The 24,214-nt window shown below is 45.9% G+C and overlaps 1 protein-coding gene across 1 annotated transcript in view; it reads right to left on the bottom strand.

Annotated features, from left to right (window-relative positions):
• The window catches only part of TACC2 (transforming acidic coiled-coil containing protein 2), a gene marked incomplete at its 5' end in the record, with an annotated part of 132,523 nt that overhangs the window by 94,991 nt on the left and 13,318 nt on the right, over window positions 1–24,214 (bottom strand). Inside the window, one exon of the mRNA XM_084265327.1 lies at window positions 7,255–12,996. Within this exon, the coding sequence (XP_084121453.1) occupies window positions 7,255–12,996 (5,742 nt within the window). The remainder of the gene's footprint in view (window positions 1–7,254; window positions 12,997–24,214) is intronic.

Raw genomic sequence — 24,214 nt, 5'->3', positions numbered from 1 at the left:
CACGTTTGAGGTTGGAAAACACCAGGTAGCTCAGGCCAATGAGTTGTTTAACTCCTACTTGTCTACGTACAGCCTGCTCTCTTAATTTGAGTTTTTATCAGCAGGAACAAGTAGACACCCCCTTATTTGAGCAGGATAACTAGTATATGGTGCTTGTGGGATGGTCTGGGTGAAAGAGGATCACAGGACTGCACAGCTTTCTCCCTGGCTGATCTGATAGAGGCTTGGGGCCAAATTCTTTGCTCATATCACTCAACTGGAGCAGAGATTTTGGCCCAAGGTTTACTGGCTGTGAGGGTAGGCTGCAGCTGTGGCTGCCTTGAAAGGAATGTGCCAAGAGGTACAGAAAGCAAATGGGTGCAATTAAATTGGAAACAACCTTGTAGAGTCTTAGGGCACTTCTGGGGAACTGGGTATCTTCCTGAGGACCATGAATGGGGCAGGGACAGCACAAGGAGAGGAGGGAAGAGGAAGGATTAAGCCCCGGTGATCAAAGAGGAGTTTATCAGGAAATGCTTCTTGGGAGGAGATGCCAAGCAGCTGGGGAACAAGATTAACACAACGTGCTGGTGCTGGTTCTTGACAGCAGCACAGGATGGTGGCACTCAGCATTTCACAGGGACCTTAGAATCCAGAACAATTAAGCCTTTGATTGGAGCAATTAACATTTCTACACTTATCGCACTTTGGGATGCAGAGATTCTTAAAGGCCAAACAGACTGTAAGAATTAACCCATCAGATACCAGTCAAGGTGTCTGTAGGTGAACAGAGCCATATAGTGATTTTTTATCTTCCCCAGAGTACCCAAATGTCAAGGAATAGCAGTATCTGACTAAGCCCCACCTGCTATTAGCAAGGCACATCTGAGCTTCCATATACCTGGACCAATATTGACAGGACAGGCTCCAAGGATATCAGCATCAAAGATAACAGGGGGGAAAGCAGAAAGCAAAGTACGAGGGAAGTACTACAGAGTTCTGGCTCTTGAGACCTGTCTCTAGAGGAGTCTTTGTTGAGAAGCACTAGTGCAACGCAAGCATGCCAAGACAGAAAAACTGGAAGGAAGCCACATCCAAGTCATGGAGAATATGCCTGTGTCTGTAATTGCTGTTTTCAGAGCTGCCCTCAGCGGGGTTCAAAGCTGGGGCTAATCCTACTTTGCATATTCTATTAGAAACAGGGACAGTGGAACCAGCTCCATGGTAAGAAGCTGGAAGACACAGAGTTGGAATAGAGAAAATATGGGCATTTGTAGGATATGCAAAAATGATTTTGAGAAAATAGGCAGCTTGCTTGGAAGAAAACATTGAAAAATACATCTGGGAAATAGGGAAAAAATAAAAAGTAATCTGAAAGTAATTTTTAATTTAAATTGTTGCTACATGGCCTGCCTGGCCATCGGGCAAAGTATCAGCATCCTTGCTGAATTTCTTTAGCAAATGCCTGTATTTGCTTGGATAAATGTAATTTCTTGAGAAACATAAAGGAATGTGTGAAAAGGGCAGCTCAGGTATCACCCATCCACCTCAATACCTCTGTTAAAAATACATGGCTACAGTTATCAACAGTGACACAAAATGTGTTCAGTGGAGCAAGAAGTACCGGCAATTTGGCAGGACCAGAGCCCATTTCCTTCTGTACTTTTCTGTAGCAGAGGCATTGGTAAATAAAATAAAGAGATAACCAGTGTGGTATCACATACCTGGCATTTGCTTTGAGTACAAGAGGGCATACTGTCAGATCAGAGTTTTAGAAATACTTTATGCTGACTTAGACACTGCCTGAACCAGCCATCGGTTTGGTGGGTGGCTCCATTAGAGGAGATGGCAAAACTCCTTTTTGCTTCTTAGAAAGCAACCTGAGGTATCTGCTGGGCAAGAGGGAAGTTATCTTCATTTCTTCTTCCATGAGCAGAAAACCCCCCAAATTAAATATCACACGCTGTACCCAGACAGACTTCCCACATCTGGGGAAGTTAATTAATCTGATTAATTTAGTTAAGGACCTCAGGCTGAGCTGCTTGCATCTCCAAAAGCACAACTCTACTATCTCCTGCACCCCCTGAGGGTAACAGTGACAGCAAGATGGGGGAGAAATAAAGAGAAAATAGTTCAGGTGCAAAGGGAAAAGGGCAGGAGAGAGAGAGAAAGACAAACAGCCTGATTAATTTTATTCATTTCACTTATGTGTAAATCACCTTCAGCTATTTTTCCCTTTGGTTTGTGATCCAGAGATGCTGCACACCTGGTTTTCAAGCTAAAAACCCAAAACAAATAGGGAAATAACGCTGGAGAATCACCATTTCCTTTTAACTTTGAACTTTGGTTTTCAGAAGCTACGACCACAAATCCTTAGTGCTCCAACTCACTTGACTGATCTGAAAAGCAGTTCTACATTCCATACCTCATCCAGCAAGACTGTTAAAATATTTAATACTGTATTTGTTATGCAGATTTAGAAAAAAAAAAAAAAAGACCAAGTCAGTATTTGCTAAGGAGAGAATGTTCTTTCCTGACTGACTGAACTTGCCAATTTTTGATGGCAAGAACAAAGCGTGAAGCAAATCCAAAAGCATGTCTGGACCAACTTTAGAGATCTTGTCTGACCCATGCATGGGACATAAGGAATGTTTTTCAAGTAGCTTTGCTGATGCCAACTGCTGCCATGTACTTTCCATATAAGAATATTGTTTAGATTTAGAAGGGATGTGAGTCAATGCAACAGAACTCTCCATTCTCTAAAAAACACCCTGGCAGCAGTAGGAGAGCACCTATAATATGGTGGTAGGGCTGGGAAAGGGCCCTGTGGTGGGCTCTCTCTGCCCCTCTACTCTGCTCTCCTGAGACCCACTCCCCAGAATACTGTGTCCAGCTCTGGGGTCCCCAGTACAGGAAAGACATGGAGCTGTTGGAGTGAGTCCAGAGGAGGCCACGAAGATAATTAAGGGGCTGGAGCATCTCTGCTATGGAGACAGGCTCAGAGAGTTGGGCTTGTTCAGCCTGGAGAAGAGAAGGCTCCAGGGTGACTTAATTATGGTGTACCAATACTTAAAGGGATCCTACAGGAAAGCAGGAGAGGGGCTGTTTGCCAGGGAGGGTGGGGATAGGACAAGGAGCGATGGTTTGAAGCTGAAAGAGAGCAGGGTTAGGTTAGATGTTATGAAGAAATTCTTTACTCTGAGGGTGGTGAGGCCCTAGCAGAGGGTGCCCAGAGAGGTTGTAAAAGGCCCCTCCCTAGAAGTGTTCAAGGCCAGGTTAGATGGGGCTTTGGGCAACCTGGTCTGGTGGAGGGTGTCCCTGCCCATGGCAAGGTATTGGAACTAGATGATCTTTGAGGTCCCTTCCAAGCATTCTATGATTCTTTGATTCCCAGTGAAGTTTCTTGCTGTTAGGGAACTCTTGTCCCCAAAGCAGCACAGTGCCACAGCCTCCTGGCCCTTCAGGCCAACTTTAGGTGCCACTCACGCAGCGAGGAGCGGGTCGAGGTAGGGCCAGCAAGGAAGGTTCAGGCACCACAGAGAAGGAAGGAGCACCTGCATGAGGACAGCTACAAATACACTGCATCTGGTCTATCGATTTGCAGAGATGGGCTGGGATGAAGGGTGCTCCAGAACTCAGTATCTCTGGGAAGGCCAAGCTTGTGTGACATCCTCCTGCACCGGAGGCAGGCGGAGGCACTGGGTGTATTGCTCAGCACTGAAGCCAGCTCAGCCCACTATGCTCCCAGCAGCAAACCAGTTCTGCTGCCGGCTGCAGAGAACCTCATCTTACTGCAAAATGAGTGTCATGGCTTGCAGCGCCCTTACAGCTCCTTGTGCTCTTCTCTCACCAGCACACTCAGCCCCAAGCCCAGTCCTGAGCATCTCTGCAACCCCAGAACACCCAAAGGCCTGTTGGGGAGCTGAGTGTTTTGCCAAACCAGCCTGAGAGACGCACATCTGGGAATGACTTCAACGTCTCCACTTCAAAAGCCTCCCCTGGCACCCTCTCTCGGGGACAATGGTGGGCTGCACGTACCAGCCAGTTGGATAACAGGAAGTTATCACACAAAAACTCCACATCACTTCTAAACATCCCTGAAAATGTTACCCTTGTTTCCAGTTTTGTTCTGTGCTCTGCTCAGTATCAGCCATAGCCTGTGATGCCAACGGGAGCACTTCGGTGACACAAGGAGTAAGGACTCCCCATAGATACCAGGACCTCCTTTCTCCTCCATGGATGGGTGTTGACATTACAAAAGGAGAAAACCCCCCAAACCCTCAAGTTCTCATCTTCCCTGCCAAGTAAAGCTCAGACAGAAGAGTGGAGCAGCTGGATACCCAGAGCAAGAGGGAAGGATGACATTTTGATGCCCATACGTGGCCATCACGAACGCTGTTTTCACTCACAGATTCAGCAGAGAGACAGAAATGCCAAAGCCACCAAAGATGTTATTTTTTACTCCTTTTTAGTGCTGACAGACAGGTTTGCCAAAACTCAAGCCTCCCCTATGTCTGCTAACAGCAGAGCTGCATAAGAAAGCAGGGCTAATGCTTTAGCCACAACCTGCTTTCCAAAAATAATCACCCCTTTTAGGGAATATTTGATGGGCAGTTATTGATGCTGTACTGTTGCATTCAGACTCAAAGGCTCTTATCATCTGACTGCTGTCCCAGGGGCAGGAGTCACTGCAGAGAGTTCTTGGGTCTACTGTTCATCACAAGACCACCCTCCTCCCAGTGCCACAGCCACAAAGGAAAGAAATTCCTCCATTTCCTCTGCTGGAAGAAATCCTAGCAAGGATTGAAGAGTCAGCTCACCCAACTTCACCCCCTCACCCACGGTTCAGTGGGGTTTCAACATAAGAGATCTTGTCGGAGATGGAGCTGGACAGAAACAGTGGAGGGAGGAGAAAACAATGCTGAAATAATTCAGAACATAACATTTCCTTCTCCTAGATATAATACACTTCTTACTGCTACTTATTTTGAGAGCTGGGGAGGATTCTTCCTCCCTGGAGTTCTCTCCATCAGGCCCAAATCCCCACAATTGTCTCCTAGAACTGTGCACCTTTTTTTGCATGATTATGGTAGTTTATCCTCTGTAAGGATTTACAGGGCAATAAAAAACTGGAAACCACCCTGCAGCAACAAGTGATGTGACTGGTGTATGGGGCACATGGGACACAGCTCCAAATTCAACTGGACAAAACCAGTTTCAAGCTCAGAGGAAAACTGGACTGGTCAGCGTGTTGGACTTGCCAAAGACAGACCAGACAGCTCAGCTACTTAGACAGCTTTCTACTTCTCTTTTGTATTACAAATGTGAAGAAATGAGCCTGATGAAAAGCAGAGGCTCCTCCCTACCTCTGAGAGTCCCCAGTGTGTGAATCTGCAGTGCTGCCAGTGAGTCCAGCTCTGCACGCAGCACCTCTGGCGTGTGGATGCACACTTGGGATGTGTGTGTGGGAGGGGGTGTGTGTGGGAGGGGGGGGGGTGTGTGTGGGAGGGGGGGTGTGTGTCAATCCCGAAGCAGCAGCTGCCTGTTGATACAAACCCTCCCGCTGGAAAAACAGGTGATAATGAATTCTTAAAGCATAGGCAAGTATTAAGCAACTACTCCCCGGATTGCCAGCAGCTGTTTCAAGAGCCCTGCCCTGCTTGCCACAGGTATTTATTTAAAGTATGATAACTACCCTGATGTAAAGCACATGTGGAGACACAGGCACGTACTGCCCCACAGTCCCCGAAGGCGTCTGAGCCCTGGCCATGCCAGCAATTTGTTGGGTAATTTCAAAACTTCCCCCAGTGTGAAGCTTCCCATTGTAGAAAGGGAAACAAAAAGAAAGGGAAGGAGCTAGGGAGAAATGCCAGGTTCTAATTTCCTTGTCGTTTTAAAGACAGACCCTTAGAGATAAAGTCATATGGCTTCAGACTACCAGCGCTTCTACTGTTCTCCTAATGTACATTTTGCTCACAAAATTATGCTGAACTCAGTCCCCCTCCCAGACTCATCCACAACAAGAAGAACTCCCCACGTTTTCACAACAACAGAAACACTCCTGGTATTTTCACTTCCAATGCAGCTTTAGCGCTTTAACTTTTAAGGAATGTGAAACATTTTCCCTCCTTATTCAGCTAATATCTAAGTTTTTAGTCATACTTAGGAAAAAAGCCCCATCTGTGCAGAGCATTCACTGACATAGTCTGCAATAGTTGGGCTTTTCTGCTCTGCTGTTGTCTCTTTGCAGTTAGAGCTATAGCTGCTTCCTGTGGTGTGGGAAGGACAGGGGCAGCATGCGAGGAAGTTGCTGAGGTTGCAGAGGAAGCAGTGATGTCACTAGATAGTGAGGCACTGGCACACAGTGCCCAGAGAGGTTGTGGAAACCCCATCCCTGGAAGTGTTCCAGGCCAGGTTGGATGGGGCTTTGGGCAACCTGGGCTGGTGGAGGGTGTCCCTGCCCATGGCAGGGGCTTGGGACTTGATCTTTGAGGTCCCTTCCAACCCAAAGCATTCTATGATTCTATGATAAAGGGAAAGCACCTATTCTAAGATCATATTTCTTCCAGGGTACTGCACATCATGCTGAGAATTCAGACAGCAAAGTAGCAATTCACCAAAAAAACAAAGTCTAAACCTGATTAAAGCAGCTCCTGCTAGGTTTGGAAATTACAAAACCCAGTAACTCTTTGGCTCCACACATCCCAGCTAAGAAGAATTCCCATCTGAAACAACTCCCTGTCATTAGAAACACTGAGTAACACAGTGATCAAAGGCCCTGTCAGTACAATTATATTATACAGGAGGAGAAGAGGGAGGCCCAGACAACTAACAGGGTGAGTAACTGGGTTAGACTGTAGGTTTGGTTTTAAATACTGCAATCCACCAAGTGAATGCTCCAGGTCTCAGCTAACTGGGTCACCAAAGTTTAGGCAAAAGCCTGCTAACTTGAGGCTGGGAAGTGCTATTTGTTTGCCTAACTTTAGGCTACAAGAGGTGAGCACTGGGAAGTGTAAGCAGGTGAGGGCAGGAATCCATCCCAGCAGATGGCATGGGCATGAGCTGTGCTCCTCAGGCTGCAGGACCCTCCTGCCCTCACAAATGATTCCTAATTTCATCCACATTTAGAAGCAACAGGAATTTAAGAGAGATTTAAGAACAGAGGAACTGCTGTGCCCTCCCAAATGGCACAGTGGGAATCCACCTTGAAAACTGTACCCCTCTCAAACCCCAGCGTCCTGACAACCATTTCACGTAGTGATTGAAAGTAAATACCTTTCCGTAGGTAGTCCTGCCTCAGCCATGCCTGGAAGTGCACTGAGGTCAAGGTCCGAAGGCTCAGTCTGTGCAGGTGGTGACAGCTTTCCTTTGGCATCCTGGAACCAGCTTTCATGTTCTGATTTCGTCTGGCTTGGCTGATTGTCAGCAAGGGTGATATCTGCACCTGCAGAAGGCTCACCCTGCTCCAGCACAGAAAGGGCTGGAGAGTGATTTTTGTGCAGGTCTCTCTCCTGCTCTTCAGTGCTGGTGTTTAAAGCTAAGACACCTTCACCCGTGACTAACATCCCTGCAGTACCTGTTTCGGGCATGTCACCAGGTTTTTCTTCACCTGTTTTTGCTGTGCTTGACACTGTGTCACCGTTTCCTTTTCCATCTCCCTCAGTCACACCGCTAGATTCTAGTTCAGAGTCAGTTTGCAAGCGATCAGCCTGGCTTGTTTCATTTTCTAAGCAATCTATTAACCCATGCTCGGTCACTTCCTTTTCTTGCTGCTCGTCTTGTGAATTTCCTGATGTTTCCAAGCATTTCCTATTTACTGGATCACCCTGTATCCTCTGCATGTCATTCCGAGGCTCAATGCCCTGCATAAAACTGCTGTGCATGCCTGTCTCCTGGCTTGCCCCAGGTGACACATCAAAATCATCTGGCAATTTTTCATGATTGTAAGATCCTTCTGGGACAAGCGTTGAAGCTGCCATGTCAGAAATGCTCTTGGCAGGGTCTGGATCACCGTGTGTACTTTCCCCCTGTTCATTTGGCTTAGGATGCTGGCACCGTTCGGGAGGAAGACTTACATCCTCTTCAGATGAAACTGGGTCTGCATCACACTCTGTAATTAAGTTATTTCCCTCGGCGTTAGCAGCATCTTCTAAGTCACTCTTCTGCCCATCGCCTGTGGAGATAACAGCTTCAGTGGGTGGCTCCCTGTCAGAATATGCAGGGAAGTTCTCAGCTGCTGCCCCATCAAATGAAGCTGGTCCTTGCTTCTTTATCTCTAAGCTTATTAGCGATTCAGGATCAACGCCACTAGCACACACGCCTTCCCTTCCTTCCATCTCGCCGCTCTCTGGATGCTCAGTGGTTTTGCTTGGCTTTTGCAGATTTTCCAGTGGGCGTTCAGCAGGTGCAGTGCCATCCAACCTAGGGACCACTTCCACACAGCTCCCAGGCTGCCTGTTTTTCCCAGTGTCCTGGACACTTGCTGGTGGCAGCTCTGCCACTGTGTTTTGCTGTTGCAGAGATTCCCCTTGGGCTGATTTGCAGGCAGGCTCAGCAGCTAAAGGCAACTCGTGCTGCTCTGGGTCTGAGGTGCCCCCGGGAGCTCCTGTGCCCACCTTGTCTGGCTCTGAAAAGTTCTCAGCGCTCCACAGTTCTGCTGTATCCTCTGCCACCGGACTCTGCTGGAAGCCTGCATGGTTTTCAGACAAAAGTGGGGGCAAGTCAGCACTCAGCGTGCTGTGGACAGTTTTTTTAAATATCTGGCTGATGTGCTCCCTGAAGTCTGGGAGGCTGGAACCGATATCCAGAGAGCTGCAAGTCAGAGCCTCATGCTCCCTTCCAGAGATCTCTGCAGACTGCTCGGAAATACCCATCTCCGCCCTGGTTACCTTATTATTCTCTTTTGAAAGCTCTTCCATTTTTTCTGAATTCCCAGGTTTCTCTAAGATCTTACTGCACTTGTCATCGACGCTGATATTGGTTGCAATTTCCTCATTACAGCCTTCTTGTTTACCAACAGATGAAAGGCTCAGCAGCTTCCCTTCTAGAGCAGGGAGAGCAAACGGAGGCTCTGCTGAACTGTCACTTTGCTGTTCTTTGAAGTTTACCTCCCTTTTTGTTTCTTTGGATTTAATTGCAGATATCTCTTTCTTCAGCTTCTCAGAACTGAACTGTTTTAAGTTTCCAGCACTCTGCCCCACATTTAAAGTCTCTGGCAGGGCTAAACTTCTGTTTCCATCACCCTGAACACTTTGGTCTGGAACATCTTTTTCCTTCTCACACGTACTCCCCGTGGGGCTGTTCTCTGAATTCGCTGGTTGACCTGTGCTTACCCCGGGCAAAGGACCTAAGTGCTCAGACACCTGAGAACCTGCAGCAATCTCTAAATTAGAGTTATCTTGGAAGGTTTTTTGGCATGCTACAACTTCCAGCTCATTATTTAGTAATTCCCCCTCAGTACCACCGCTCTCATTGTTTCCAGGTTGTTGGACAGAGTGGCTGGGAGCAGAGGGCTGTGCAGAGAGGGCTGTAAAATTTGCTTGACAATAACCAGGCTCCTCTGATGTCTTTTGAATGCAGCTGGATTTCTGTGATTTATCAGTGGGAGCTACTTCCCCATGTGCCTGTACCGGTGCAGGACATCCCCCTGCCCCTGGACTTTTATCACTTTTCACATTGCTTGTTTCTGCAGCAGAAGCACTGTCCTCACAACTTATCTCCATGTTTCCATCTTTCCGGATGATTTCCCCATCACCAGTCAGACTTTCAATCTCTTCTGAGTTTTTCCCCATTAATGGCCTTTTCCCTTGAGTTTCTGTGTGAGATAACTGAGGATCCTTTTTCTCAGCATTATCAGAAGTATGTGCTATTTCTGTATCGCTTGGCAAAGCCTGTGATATGTTAGTGGCACTTGCTGAATTCACTGTCCCTGGATGAGTGCTTATAGCAGCAGCAGGGCTTTCACCAGTATTATCCTTTATCCCACATACGCTGCCTGGCTGCTCAATCTCGTCAGGTTCTTTGGGAAACGTATTGCTATGACATGCTGCTTCATGCTGACTAGCTGAGATCAAAGAATTATTATCCTGCTCTGGCTTGTCTGGGTTTTGCTTACTGTGGCAGTTTTCTTCTGCCTTGAGATGGGTTTTGCTCTGCTCCATGCAATCTTCTGCCTTAACCGTGGTCACACCAGAAATGTTTCGCCCGTGTTCGCTGTGGCACAAATCCCCTGACACCACAGCACGGCTTTTATCCTCGTCCTTTTCTCTTGCTGGGTCAGAGTGGCTCGGGCTCGGTGCAGTACCTAGCTCAGGGAGGCCTGTGTCAAGGTTGGCTGAAAGGTTTAGAGGTATTTCTGGTATGTTGCTGGGATTATTTAGGCCCAAAGGCAGTTGAGGTTTTAGAGCCCGTTCTTTGTGCTCCTGATCATCTGCTCTCATGACAGCTGTCAGGCTGCTTGGCTGCTTCTGTTGTTCAAGTCCTGTATCTGAAATACAGCCGATGTCACCGGTATCAGGTGCTGACTTCTCCATTTGCTCTGCTGGAACATCTGCATTACCCTGCAGTTCTCCGACACTGCACGCCAGGGTCCCCAAAGAGCTGCAGGTGGCACTCATGGGGGGGCAGCTGCTTGTACTGGCATGGCTGCCACCCCCCTCTTCCATGTGAACCTGCTGAAGAATTGGTCCTGAAGTGTCAGCTGCAGCTTGGGAGGTCTCTGACGAAGCTGCCTGGGTATTGCTGTGACCTACTGCAGCCACCTGCTCCAGCTGAGTTTGCATCAGCACTGCAGATCGCCACTTGCTTTCCAGGGCCAAATCGTTGTCCTCTGCCAAACTTCTCACAGCAGTTTGGTGCTTCTCCCGTTGAAGGGCCTCATTTTCTCTACCATCCATGGCACTGCTTTGTGTGGCTGCAGCTGCAGGTCCCTGCTCTGGGTTGCTGCAAGGCACTTTGATGGTGTGACTGATCTGTTCTTTGGTTTCCGAAACCTCTGAGGCCTCCTCAGTCTGCACAGCCACACGATCCATGGTCCCTGCCAACTCATGTAAGCCCTGGAGCTCGAGGTTTGATTTGGACATGTTTCCCTTGCTATAGCTCTCAGGCTTTTCTTGACTCTCAGTTCGGCATTCAGATTCCAACACAGTTTCTCTAGCAAAAGCCTTTTCCCAACGCTCATCCTGCTTACTCTGCTTAATATTATTGTTCTCAGAGTGGAGGGGCGGTGAACTGTGTTCACTGGCTAAACAAATGTTTTCAGGCCCATTCCAGCCTGGCTGGCCTGAAGTTTTTTCTTCTGCTTCAGCGTTAAGGCAATCAGAACTCAGTGAGCATCGTTCCCTTGGAAGCTGCAGCGAAGCCAGGAGCTTATTGTCCAGGTCATCTGCGGCAGCCTTTATCTCTTTACTCATCTGTTGATCAGAGTGTGACTTGTCTGAGGGCAAGTTAAAGTCACCAGCTAAATCCAGAGGCTTTCCCCCAGCTTCTTCCCTCAGGTCACCAGTAGAAGTCTTTCCACAAAGAGTGAAATCTTCAGGATTGTGTCCCAAGCAGGCATCTTCTGTGTCCTGGTGGTGGCTACCAACAGAGTTGGACAGCTGCCTTCCTGCCCCTGATCCCACGTGTAGTTCACCGGTTTCTGCCGCTTGTGCCCCCCCTGCTCTGATGTCACTTTGTTCTCCTGCTGGATTCGCCTCCAGTTCTTTTTGATTCAGCTCTGTGGATCTGCTCAGAGAAGCACTGAATGCATATTCTTCCAGTAATAAACTTTTATCTACCAGGGAATTTTCCGTGGTGGGATTGATAACGCTTTCTGTTTCGGGAAGTGTGGTGCTTTCTCTAGACACATCTTCAGCTTTTAGAATTTCATTGCTACTGGCTTCATCTTTGGGGCTTTCGGTTGTGACAGCTGATTTTTGTTCTTCCTTGTGCTTAAATGATGAAGGCACACCGAAATGCTCAGCACTAACAAGCTCCTCTTCCTTTTGAAGCTCCCTTTGAAAAATGGGTTCAGTTTTCTCAGAGGCTGCTTTCGCTGCTTCACTCCTCATTGGGTCCTGAGAGTCATTTCCAGGCACACATTCACTCAAAGGCTTTTCAGGCTTTGGTACCAGGAAGAGATTTGGAAGGTTAGAAGGCAACTCTGACATTAAAGTACAGGTTTCTGATGGGTCCCCTTTGCTTCCAGAGAGGGCTAGACTTGCCTCATCCTCTGTAGCTGTTGTCACAGCCCCTGTCTGTAGATTGCAGTCTTCACTGATCCCAGTGAAGCCCTGAGCATTCACAATTGCTCCAAATTTTTCACTGTCTGAGCCTCCTGTTGCTGGATAATTTAGGATTAAGGTTTCCTTTTCCATTAGCAGACCCTCTCCACCATCTGTGTTCTGTCTACCTTGCTGCATTACAGCCTGCTGCTGACCTACTTCCCAAACTCCCAGCTCCTGCTTGGCCTCTTGAGCAGTAACATAATCTCCCACTTCTTTACCCTGGGGAGCCGTGGGGACATGTGGTTCCCTCATGCCACCCAGCTGTTCGCTCTGCCCGAGCCATCCTAATTCACTCAAAGTCATTTGTGTGACCCCTTGCATTTCTGTAATTGCTGCAGGAGGGCTGGGCTCCAGGCTTGGGCTTCTGGGGTCATTCTCACCGTTTCTCATGGAAGCAGCAGCAATGTTGGCACATCTTGGGCCTCTGTCCACAGAAGCAGCTTGTCCTGTTGCCTCTTCCTTCTCATTCAGTGATGATGGTGCTGCTTCATGGCTGAATGAGGTGGGCAGCTTCTCATTGCTGCTCACAAGATCTGCCGTGGTGCGTTCTGTGGCACAGTCTGCTGAAGGCATCGAGGTGGGCAGACTCCCCTCTCTTGCCCCTGCAGCCTGCTTCAGGAAATCAGAGCCTGCTTGTCCTCTGTGCTCTTGTGAGATGCTTCTCTGTCCTGCCACCTCTGAGGATGCTGTGCTTGAACTTGGATTGGCTAAGTCGTCAGCGCTGTAGCTACTGATGCCTTCGTTACTGCTGCTGCCAATAATGGAAATGTTTATTCGTTTCATGTCAAGACAGAAAATGCAGCAGAGAATAAAGCTGATTCATGCCGCTGATGATTCGAAGCCATGCAGAACATGCACTGGGAAGCTGATAATCTGCTTGCAGGAGCTAAATGATCAGACACACATCGCAAGGATTTAAGCACTCATTACTCTGACAGCCACCATGCTCATGGCATACATCTGACCCATCCCAAAATCCTTCCTAGTTAAGTGAAGGGAGAGGGGACACATATCTACCAAACTAAGGGAGTGGCAATGGGAAAAAAGTGATAAAAATACTGGAAAAACCACCAAGTACCTCGAAGAAAAGTTTTTCCTTTCCATTTCTGAGACCACTTTGTGCAAAGCTCAAGGCTCCAGAGTCTGCAGTACCCACTGTTATCTGGCTGCGATTTTACCGTGCAGGAGAAGGTTAAGAAGGGTCCATCTGCTGAATGTTTTCTCCAACTAATCAGCACATTTGATTCTCACTAAAAGGTCAAAGGTCTCACCCCGCCATACAATGATACACGCCCTGTGAGGTCATTTTATTGCAGTGCATAAGCTGTAACCCCCACCCATCAAAGATAAGATAGAATAAATGGAAGCAGAGGTGATGTGGGTGCAGTAAGAGCAGAGGAAGAGAAATTATGTTCAATATTCTTCACATGTGCTGTGTGGACCTCAGTTTCCATACCTAGGTTTGTAGGTGATGGAATAGCTTCTTTCCCTCACCCCCCCCCCCCCCCCAATGAACCCTGGGCATATTTTCATTGCCTCAGGGGACATGGAGTGAAAGGTCAATTCTAAATTGAACACAGAATTGTACCTAGGAGCAAGGGGTGTCACTTACTGAACACAAAATATTAAATCTCCCATTCATCCCCCCCATCCAAAGCAAGATACACAGACCACATGATGCCCAGTGTTCAGGGTTCTGTGTGATGGCAGCACTCTGGTTGCAGAGCTGCACTGAGAGAGCTTATCCATGGTGAGCCCGTCGCTGGAGCTTTGCACAGCTTAGCAGTAACAGGCTACCTTTCCAAAATTCAAAGCACCTTACGAACTGGAGCTTCAAATACCTGCTCTGAGGCTGAGCACAGGCTGGATTTTAAAGAATCTCCAGGAGTCTTCTCTTTCTTTCTCTGCCCGAAACGCACTTCCAGGTGCGGTTGAACCCTCCTTCTGCTGGGGACTGCCCAATTCAGGGATTTCATTAAGGGAGGGCTACACATAAAACTGAACAGAAGCCTGGCTTAGACCCTAAAAACCTTCCTCACAGTCATTTCAAAGGCAAATGAACTCATCTTTAAAGAGCTATGGAAATTTGCCCATGTTTAGGGTAAGCCTCAAAGCTAAGGTGAAATATATCATTAAAATGAATTTATAGTTTAACCAAGTTTCAGCAATGCTTGGCATCAGTTTGTACATTTTATCTAATATGGCTTATCTAAAGTTTTTAAAATTGTTTTGGCCAACACAGTGCAATATCTGGTATTTGTTGGATCACTGACAACATGGGGCATGAAGGGACATGAACAAACAACAAGGAGATGCTGGAAGGCTTTCCCTAAGGAAGGATTAGACTTTATCATTTGACATTAATTTTGCACTCAGGGATTCTTAATTAGAAGAGCAGGGGCAGAAACCACATCACTGGATCTGGGAAGGGATGGAAAAGTGGGAGTCAATTGCCATTCCAGCTTTTTTGTTCCTCCTGTGAGTTTATCTTCTCACTGATTAAATTGCTCATTAGCAGTTGTGAGCCCAGGGTTCTTTAACCTGGAGGCATGCTCCTTTCAGAGATAAGGTGTTCAGGGGAAGAACAAACGTGGGTGCAGGCTGGAGGGGTGTGAAGCTCTGTAACCTCTGTGAAAAAGAGTGTTTATCTTTAGTCTTTAATTCTTTACTCCTTGTTAATCCCATTTGTCAGGGGCATGGTAATACATCTGGGAAGGAAACTCTGGTGATGTTCATCATAGAGTGTATGCATACTGATATATTTGAAATTACAGATTACATCTGCCTGAAATTTCTCTACAATATTTCCAGGTGTGAATTCTTTGCCACATTAGACTTCTATTTCCAGCTATGAAGTATGAAACAGTTCCAAACGTGTCTGAAAGGGCTACTTGTCCTTGAACACAACTGCTAGACCTACCAACGCTCTCCTGCCATGCTGGCAGCTACTCCACCATAAGGAGCCATTGCACTGAGCCTTAGCAGTGACTTAGCAGGTTCAAGGGCAGCTGACAGTCCTACAAACTGAGCTATTCAACACTATGAATCAACTAAAACAAATTTTCTGGTGTTTGATAATCCTGAAAACATGTTAAATTTACTCAGGAGTAGATGAAGGAACTGGGGCAGCTTTGTAATTAATGTATGGTGAACAGAATTAAAATGACAGTGCTGGCACTGGCTGTGACAGCCACTTCAGCTATCGCTTTTAGAATGAAATAAGTGGTACACATTCATCATCTGTGCTCCTTCAGCTTGATTCAATGGTTTATTCAGGACATAACGGAGAGGTTCAAGTTTCCAATCATCCTCAGATATGTCCAAACTGACCCTTTAGGATATCTCCATTTACATTTCTCCTTCTGATGTAAGAACTTTGTCCTCCAGCCAGGGCTAAACCCACCACAGTCCTTTTTGGTGCCCAACGTGGGGCTGGAGGAATTTGAGATAAGGACACGAATTGGATGAGGGAATGGGCAGAACAGACTGAACATTGCTGAGTGATATAATAATTGTAGAGAATTTTGTTGGGATGGGGATTTTAATCACGATTCTCATATATGTGATTCGCAGAGGTGAGGGGTGGGGTTTGAACCCATGCAGATATAATGTCCATTGGATGTAGGTGTCTGCACAGCTTCTTACATCTTCCCACTCCCTTCTCTGGTGGCAAAAAGTGGCTGCTTGCATTTGTTTTTTCTCCTAAATGTGATTCCCAGAGGCGCTGTGACTACCCCTGATGGGCTCGGCCTTGGCCAGCAACGACTCCGGCCTTTGGGCCGATGTTTACTCTGTGAGGCCTGCAGAGAGCTTCTGGCTGCTTCTTGCAGAAGCCACCCCTGCAGCCCCCCTTCTCCACCAGAACCCAGCCACACAAAACTACAACACAAGGAAAACTATATAGGGAACATACCCCTCATCTTCCTCTTCATTTTTTGGCAATCTTGCTGTTCTCTCTGCAAGACACTGCTCGGGTTAGACAAGCATCTGTTGGGCATAATTTAAGAGCAGTTGATCCTACTTTAGGGCAGAAGGATGGGCTAAATAACCTCCTAAGGTCACACTAAGTCCCATTATCTTCCACTCTTTTTAAAGGGAATAGCACTACAGGGAAATAACACCACATGCTGAAGATAATTCCCCTGAGTAAAGCCCAATCTACATGAAAATGTATTAGCAATCAATAATTACCTGCAGGGAGCATGTACAACCCATTAAAAGGATCAACATGAAGCTATGACCCTGCAAGTTGGGGTTTTTTTTAAATACAGGACAATAAAAGGTATTCTCTTTTGTGGTTACTTGATCTCTCTTGTTTGCAATCTGAACTAGCTTGATATTATTAAGGGAAAAATTAATACTGTAGGGTAATATTTAAATCAAAACAAGCAAATAACAAAGCAGGAAAGAACATCAGAGTTCCTTAGAGTCTGTGTAGAGCTTAGGGCAGAAAGAACCACTTTGCTAGGAATAATTGCTGCATGTAATTGGTGATACAATTAAAAAAAAAATAGAAAAAGAAAATGCAGCGATGCCAAGACCTAGGTGTATACCTAACTTGATATATGCAGGTGTCCCACTGCACTCAAGAGTGATCAAAGGCAACTTTTCCCTTGTCTTAGAAGTTAAGCACACAAGGATTTGCAAGTTTAAGGCCTTAATGGTCAGTAGGATGAATGCTATCCTTCCATTACAACATCAAATAACAATGACTTAACTCTTTATATAAAGTCTAAAATGTTTGTTTTGCATAAACAAATACTGAGAAATTGCTTGTTTGGAAGCACATTGCAAATGCACTGATTAATTTTTAACACCGGTGGTTAACTCCGTCCACCTTCAGAGTATGTTGTGGCATGTTCAAATTATCCTGGAACAATTTAAGAGTACTGCCCAGTTAATGAGATGTTTATTAGGACAGCAGCACTGCCTGGTTTGTGTTTAGGGTGTGAAGCTACAAAGGCTGTTAAGAAATCCATGAGTTATGGCAGGTCCATCGGCCATAAATACTTCTGAATTAAGAGCTGTACCCGATCTACCAGCCATTAAATGTGATGTTGCAACGTCCAGGGAGACAGAAGATAAAACCAGCAGCAGCTACACAAAAGCTCACTGGGGTTTACTGTCTGGGGGCAGATGTGTGCAGGGGTCGGGGTAGAGGTGCCCGAAGATGTTAAACCTACTTGATAAACAACAAGAAATGATGATCCAACAACAGAAAATTGTAGATAAATTCAGATTTCCTTTTCTTTAGTCCTCTGCTTTCCTTCTAAAACATGCAGCAGTTGTGGAAAGGACCAGGCACGTTGTCTTTGAAACCAGCCATGCTTGTGAGGGAAAAACCCCAGGAGCTGAGGCTTGTGAAGCCCAGTGATCACTGCCAGTTGCTATCCATACTGATGTAACTCAGAGCCTGGGCAATTGTATTCCCAGGAGTATAAAAGCCGGAAATCTGAGGACGAATTTAGAAAGCACTGAAGGGGACAAATGTTCTGCAGCCATGGCACACATATAGCTGCTTCTCTAATGTTTCTGTTCTGCCTCTCCTGACATACCAGAGATCAGCCTCCACATCTTGAGTTGACACATTTGGACACACAGTACTGGAAGACTTGAGTTAATATAAAGAATCACGCACTTTAATTTGTCCCTAAGAGGGATTGAAAGTTAATTAGGAGCGTGGAAATAATTTCCACATTCCCTTAAAAGAAAAAAGAAAGAAGAAAGAAAGAAGAAGAAAAGTCCATTTTAGAGCAAGTCGCTATTTGAGCTTTTCAGTGTAAACAAACACATGAGAAATCCATCATCGCTAAGGGGTTGCTAGCAGCAGCCAGCTCTCCCCACCCTCCCTGTATATCTAAGCTTTCAGGAAAAAGTGAAGCAGGAATAATGATCTATATGATCCTCCTGGGAACTGTCCTACCCTTCTCCCCCCACTCCCAATCACTTTTCACCTCCTTGTTCCATACACAGAACAAAACTCAGGGCCTGCAGGGTCGTATTTTAAATATGACCGAACTAAACTATTCTAACATCCAAAAAAGTGAGCTGTACTGCTGCTGCAGCAAGCAAACACGGCCAGATCTTCAGTTCCAGTCCCACAACTGGCTCCTGGTGTCTATCCGAGATATCCGGAGAGTCAGCAGGAAGCAGAGCGCCGAGCGGATGGGCCCACAGGATGCGTGGCAGCTCCAGCTCATCGTTCTGCAGTGGCTCTGTGGGTCCCACAGGATCTCTGCACAGCCTTCCAGGTGGGACAGTGGCCAAGTTTATCCATGAAGAGTGTTTATTCCCCTGAATGACTTCTGGGCGTGTATCTTTTAAATTGCTGTTATTTGCTGCTTCCTAAACCTGCTGGAAAAAATACCTCCCTGGGGTAGAGTTGTCTAGCTGAGGTTCCCCAGGCATTTTCTTCTGTTACACCCTGGGAAAGGCATGGGTACATCTCACGTAGGCACCAGTCATAGAATCACAGACTGGTCTGGGTTGGAAGGGACCCCAAGGATCAGAAAGTTCCAACCCCCTGCCACAGGCAGGGCCACCAACCTCCAGTCTTGGAGCTACACAAGGTTGCCCAGGGCCCCATCCAACCTGGCCTTGAACGCCCCCAGGGATGGGCCATCCACCACCTCTCTGGGCAGCCCCTTCCAGCCCCTCACCACTCTCTCTGGAAAAAACTTCCCCCTGATATCTAATCTAAGCCTTTCTTTCTTTAGTTTTAATCCATCCCCCTTGTCCTGCCATTATCTACCATTTTAACAAGCTGATTGCCCTCCTGTTTCTCTGCTCCCTTCAGGGACTGGCAGGCTGCAATGAGGTCCCCCCACAGCCTTCTCTTCTCCAGGCTGAACCATCCCAGCTCCCTCAGTCTCTCTTCGTAGGGGAGCTGCTCCAGCCCTCTGATCATCTCCGTGGCTCCTCTGACACCTCTCCAACAGTTCCACATCTTTCTTGTATAGGGGTCCCAGCTCTGGACACAGGACTCCAGCTGGGGCCTCATGAGGGCAGAGCAGAGAGGGACAATCCCCTGCCTGTCCCTGCTGCCACCCCTCTTCTGATGGAGCCCAGGATACCATTGGCCTTCCGAGCTGCAAGAGCCACTGCTGACTCATGTTAAGTTAAGTTTCTCATCCCCCATGACACCCAGGTCCTTCTCAGCAGGGCTGCTCTCAAAAAGCTCGATGCAAAGACTGAGGTTTGCTATCCTCCCATTCCTCAGCATTTTTATTTCACACAGAAGGTTTATGGATTAAGTGCTGGCGATGTTACTCTTCAGCACACAGGACTAGTGAAAAGTGGGTAAAAAAAAAATCGGACCAAACCAGAGTAGTTTAAAATAAGAGTGACAGAATTCCAAAACAGAAGAATTTAAAAGCAACCAAAACAATTCCTGAGAATTTGTGGAGGATGGAAGAAAGCCACTGAGAAGACTGGAAAAAAGCAGACGTGGTAGTTTCCGTACAGAGCTTCTCCATCCGGAGATGGGAGGTCAGATGCTCTTAAGAAGGTAAGAGAGCAGAGTGGAAAAGACACATTCAAAGCAGCACATGGAGGCAAGTTAAAAACAAACAGCCTGGAATCTGAAACTTCAAAGATTTTCCATTTCTTGTCTTTATTTCTGTTTTGGCAGGATACAGCTTAGAAGCCACCAAAACCTGACATGTGCCAGCAGTTTTGGGAGTAAAGGCTAAATAAAAACTAATTGCCCGAGCTCCTGTCCCTCTAACACGTTTCCTGCAACAGGAATTCTATAAATCCATTCAAGCTGACTCACAAGAGTCGTGATTTTGCACACTGGTTTAGCCAGCTAGAATGTGTCTACATGTTCTCAGTACTGAGCTGCAGCTATGCTGGTTTTGAGCAATGATTTAAAAAAAAATACAAATTGGTCACAGAACAGTCTGAAATGCCTATATATTTATATATATATATATAAAGCAGGACTGCACTTGCTGCAGCCAAACCACAAATACTCAAAAACCCAAGATAAGAGACTCCACCCCAATACCTCCCATTCTAATTCCAGTTTGGACAGCTTAATGTGCTGGGTGGCTGACAGCGTAGCCTTGTGTTAATTAGCTGTACTCAGCCTGCTGTTGCAAACCACATCGGTGTGTAACTACTTGCTTCTTCAGTTACCACAGTCTTCCAAAAGGCCACGTGCAAGGACTGCTGATGCTAATGCAAACCATCCCACCCTGCACCTCAGCTCCAGCGTGTGCTGCTGTTCCACCCATGCTTAGTGCTCCTATGCCTGTCACAGCTGGAGCCTGAACTCATCATCCTCCACTAAAATCCAGTGCCAACAGGGAGAAAACCAGCCTTCTTGGATGACTTCTGGCTTCAGATCAGACTCTGAACCATCTCTACCATCACTACAGTGGGAAGAAGAGAGATAACCTCCTATTTGGAGATTAAAGAATAACTATTTTGAGAAGCCACTGTCCTGCATCCTACCGTAGGATAAAACATCTTTACAAAGAATGGGGCGGTTTGAAAAAGGTATAATCATGGGTATAATCATTTGAGGGTGAAATCCTGCTACAGCCATGTCACCAAACAAGTGAAAAAGCAGAACTTGCTTAAAAGTTTTGTAACATGTTCAGCTGATTTCTGCATTCTCAGAGGAGCTCCACCATGAGACAGGCCATGCCTTGTTGTGTTAAAAGCTGTGGTGAGCTCTTTGGACAAGCCCTTGTAACTTTGTTACCCACAGAGGCCATGTTCAATGTCAGGACTGCCCAGCCTTGCCCACAGGATGAAGATACAAAAGTCCCCCCATATGAAGATGTGAGACCGATGAGAAAGTCTACAAGTCTCTGGTCCAATACTCAGGTAATGAGCCTCTGAGAGGTTTACAGTGTCCTTCTTGTACTGACTGTGGTATAGATCTGTCTGAGGGCTGTATGAAATGGTTTCTCATATCTGAGTGGCTAGAGAAACTCGAAGCTGACACTTCTCTTCTTCATACCACTACCCCCGTCTCACCTAGCTGACCAGGATAAACCAAACCTCCTCCCCTCAAAGTCACCTCCTCAATTTTATGTATTTTGAATTTTCAAAATGAACCAAACATCACAGAAGTGATGGAGACCTATTTCTTCAGGGCCATTAGGTAACTCCTTGCTGCTTTCTGGCACCGCCTAAGAATTTCTTGCTCTTTATCATACTACAATGTTCTATATCCATTTTACAGGTGCAGAAAATTAAATTCAGAGAGATTATGTAGGGTTCCCTCCTTGGAGTTAGTGTAAGGTACAAAAAGGATACAGATCTCCTGGGAAGAGTCCAACAGAGGGCCACAAAGATGATTAAGGGCCTGGAGCATCTCCCCTATGAGGAAAGGCTGAGTTCAGCCTTGAGAAAAGAAGACTGAGAGGGGATCTGATCAATATTTATCAATATCATATGTCAAGTGTGGGAGACAGAAAGAAATGGCCAGCCACTTCTCAGTGGTCTGTACAGTCAGGACAAGGGCCGACGGCCTCAGGTTGGAGCACAGCAAATTCCACACCAATATGTGGAAGAACTTCTTCCTGGTGAGGTTCACAGAGCCCTGGGACAGGCTGCCCAGGGGGTGTGGAGTCTCCTTCTCTGGAGAGATTCCAGACCCATCTGGATGCCGACCTGTGTGACCTGTCCTAGGGACCCTGCTTTGGCAGGGGTGTTGGACTCGATGATCTCTGGAGATCCCTTCCAACCCCTACTGTTCTTTGAATCTGTGACAAGATCAGGGAGTTGAAAGTCCATTTTCCATTTGGAGTGTTTCCCAGCAGTACTGTCCCTGCTGGCAGCCAGTTGGAAGGGTCTCTATTGGCAGCCATTGGAGAACGTTACTCATGCATCTTCCTTAAAACCTGGACAAGAAAGGAATTGTACAGAGATGCTTTCTGAGGAACGAGAAGAAAACAAACAACTTCGGGCCTCTGAGGGGAGTTCAGCTGCTGCTTCCTCCAGGACAGAGGCAGCAGGTGAGGCAGCTCTGAGCAGCTGGCACAAACCCACCCGGTGTTAGGTGGAGCCGGTACAAATACTGTCAGTCAGTCAGTCAGAGGGTGGATGGGTGTTGCGGTTCCAAGTACACAGGCTAACACTTGTCATTTTGCAGTTTCACAAACAACCCTAATTTGTAGGAGTGTTAGTCATGAGAGGCCTACTATAGAATTCAGCAGTTAGTAATACACTTCCCTAACGTTTTCCTCCTTCCCATAACATTACCTGCCAGGACAGCACAGTTACTCACGCACACGCAGCACAGTGATTATGCACAGTGCTGTCAAGAGAAACTAGAAGCTAGAGGATACACACAGTATTTGTTAACTGAATTAACAAATAAACAAAATATGCATCTAAAGACCTCACCCTGCCCATGTTTGCATCACAACTCCAAACTAATTTTTTTCTAACATCTACAGCTTTCCTCGTTTGATATGAAAAGGGAGAGACACTCTCAAAGACATGAGGAACTCATCCAAGGAAGAGATGTTTTATGTACAGACCCAGTACTAGGTAGTGGAGCAGTGCCACATTGGAAAAGAAACAGTTGTTCATCTCCAGGAAAGAAATGCAAACTTCCATCACCTGAAACTTCATGCCTGGACACCTTTATCACTGTAAATTGGCTTTGCAGTCAGTCTTGCTCAGGCTTAAGATGTGCTAGCAGCAGTCAGAAGAATGTTACTTTAAATATATATTCTTATACTATATATAAATATATATTTATATTTATATATAATATATTAATATACATTAATATATTAATATAATATATTATATATAAATATATATTAAATATAATATAAGAATATATATTTAATATATTTATATATATTAAATATATATTTAAATATATATTCTTATATTTATATTTATTTCTATATATATCAGCATACTGGTAAGCATTCTTTGGAACCATTAATAGTGACGCTCTTCCTGTGTAAAGTAGAATTAATAATAACTCTCTTCCTGTGTATTTGTATTTCTATTTCTATAGATATTAAATGCCTATCAGCGTATTGATAAGCATTCTTTGGAACCACTAATAGTAACTCTCTTCTGTGTAAAGTAGAATTAGCAGTAACACTCTTCCTGTGTGTGTACTGACATCTGACAACCTACTGAACTGTAAGAGCTCCGTAGCACAGACAAAGTGTCCCTTCCAGAAAGTAAGCTGCCTTTTCTTGGCAAGTCTTTTCAGATTATGTCATTCCTCTCAGTTTCCTTGAAATTTCCCTGGAGTGGTCAATTATGGCCTTCCTTATTACCTGCACTTTGACATGTATTGCCACAAATTGTTTCAGGACACCAATAATTGTAAACTTAATCTTCATCATTTTTTATTTAAAAAAAAAAAAAAAAGAGGAAGGAGAGTTTAGTGCCTGAGGTAGCATTAATTTATCAGAATTTAAATATTTCACTTGTACCAGGGTTCATGGCAACAGAAAAAGGCCCAGATCACACACACCCCCCTTGGAAAGGATGTGGCCAATCCTTCTGCAGTGAATTCTCCCACCTTAAAAAAATCCCCCCACACACTTAAAAATGTGCCCACAGCTTAAAATCTTACACATTTATCAGCCAGTTACTGCTACTCTTTCTAAGCTGTAGTTGTCATTCCATCCCAGGCAACACTGATGATCTGGAAATTATTCAGCCCTGTGTTAAAATCGTTATTAGATAATTTCTTCATTGCAGCAGATGAAAACCATGAAAAAACACAGGAAAATTCAAGTGTTGGAGCAAAAAGCATTAATACTTCAGATGAAATCTTTCCTTTGGGACATTTAATACAATCCAGATTACGTTACCTTCTGCCATCCTATGTAGCACTGAAGAATACCTTAACTCTGAAAGAGGTCCTATGTATTTGGTCAGGTGACTTTTAAGGCATTTAGAGGGTACAATGCTAACTAATATCAGCTGGGTAGGTACCTTTTAGTAGGATTGTTCCACAGAGCTGAGCATGGCCT

Source organism: Gallinula chloropus (assembly GCF_964237585.1).
Source record: "Gallinula chloropus genome assembly, chromosome: 5".
Taxonomy (NCBI): domain Eukaryota; kingdom Metazoa; phylum Chordata; class Aves; order Gruiformes; family Rallidae; genus Gallinula; species Gallinula chloropus.
This window is presented reverse-complemented; position numbering and strand designations above follow the sequence as displayed.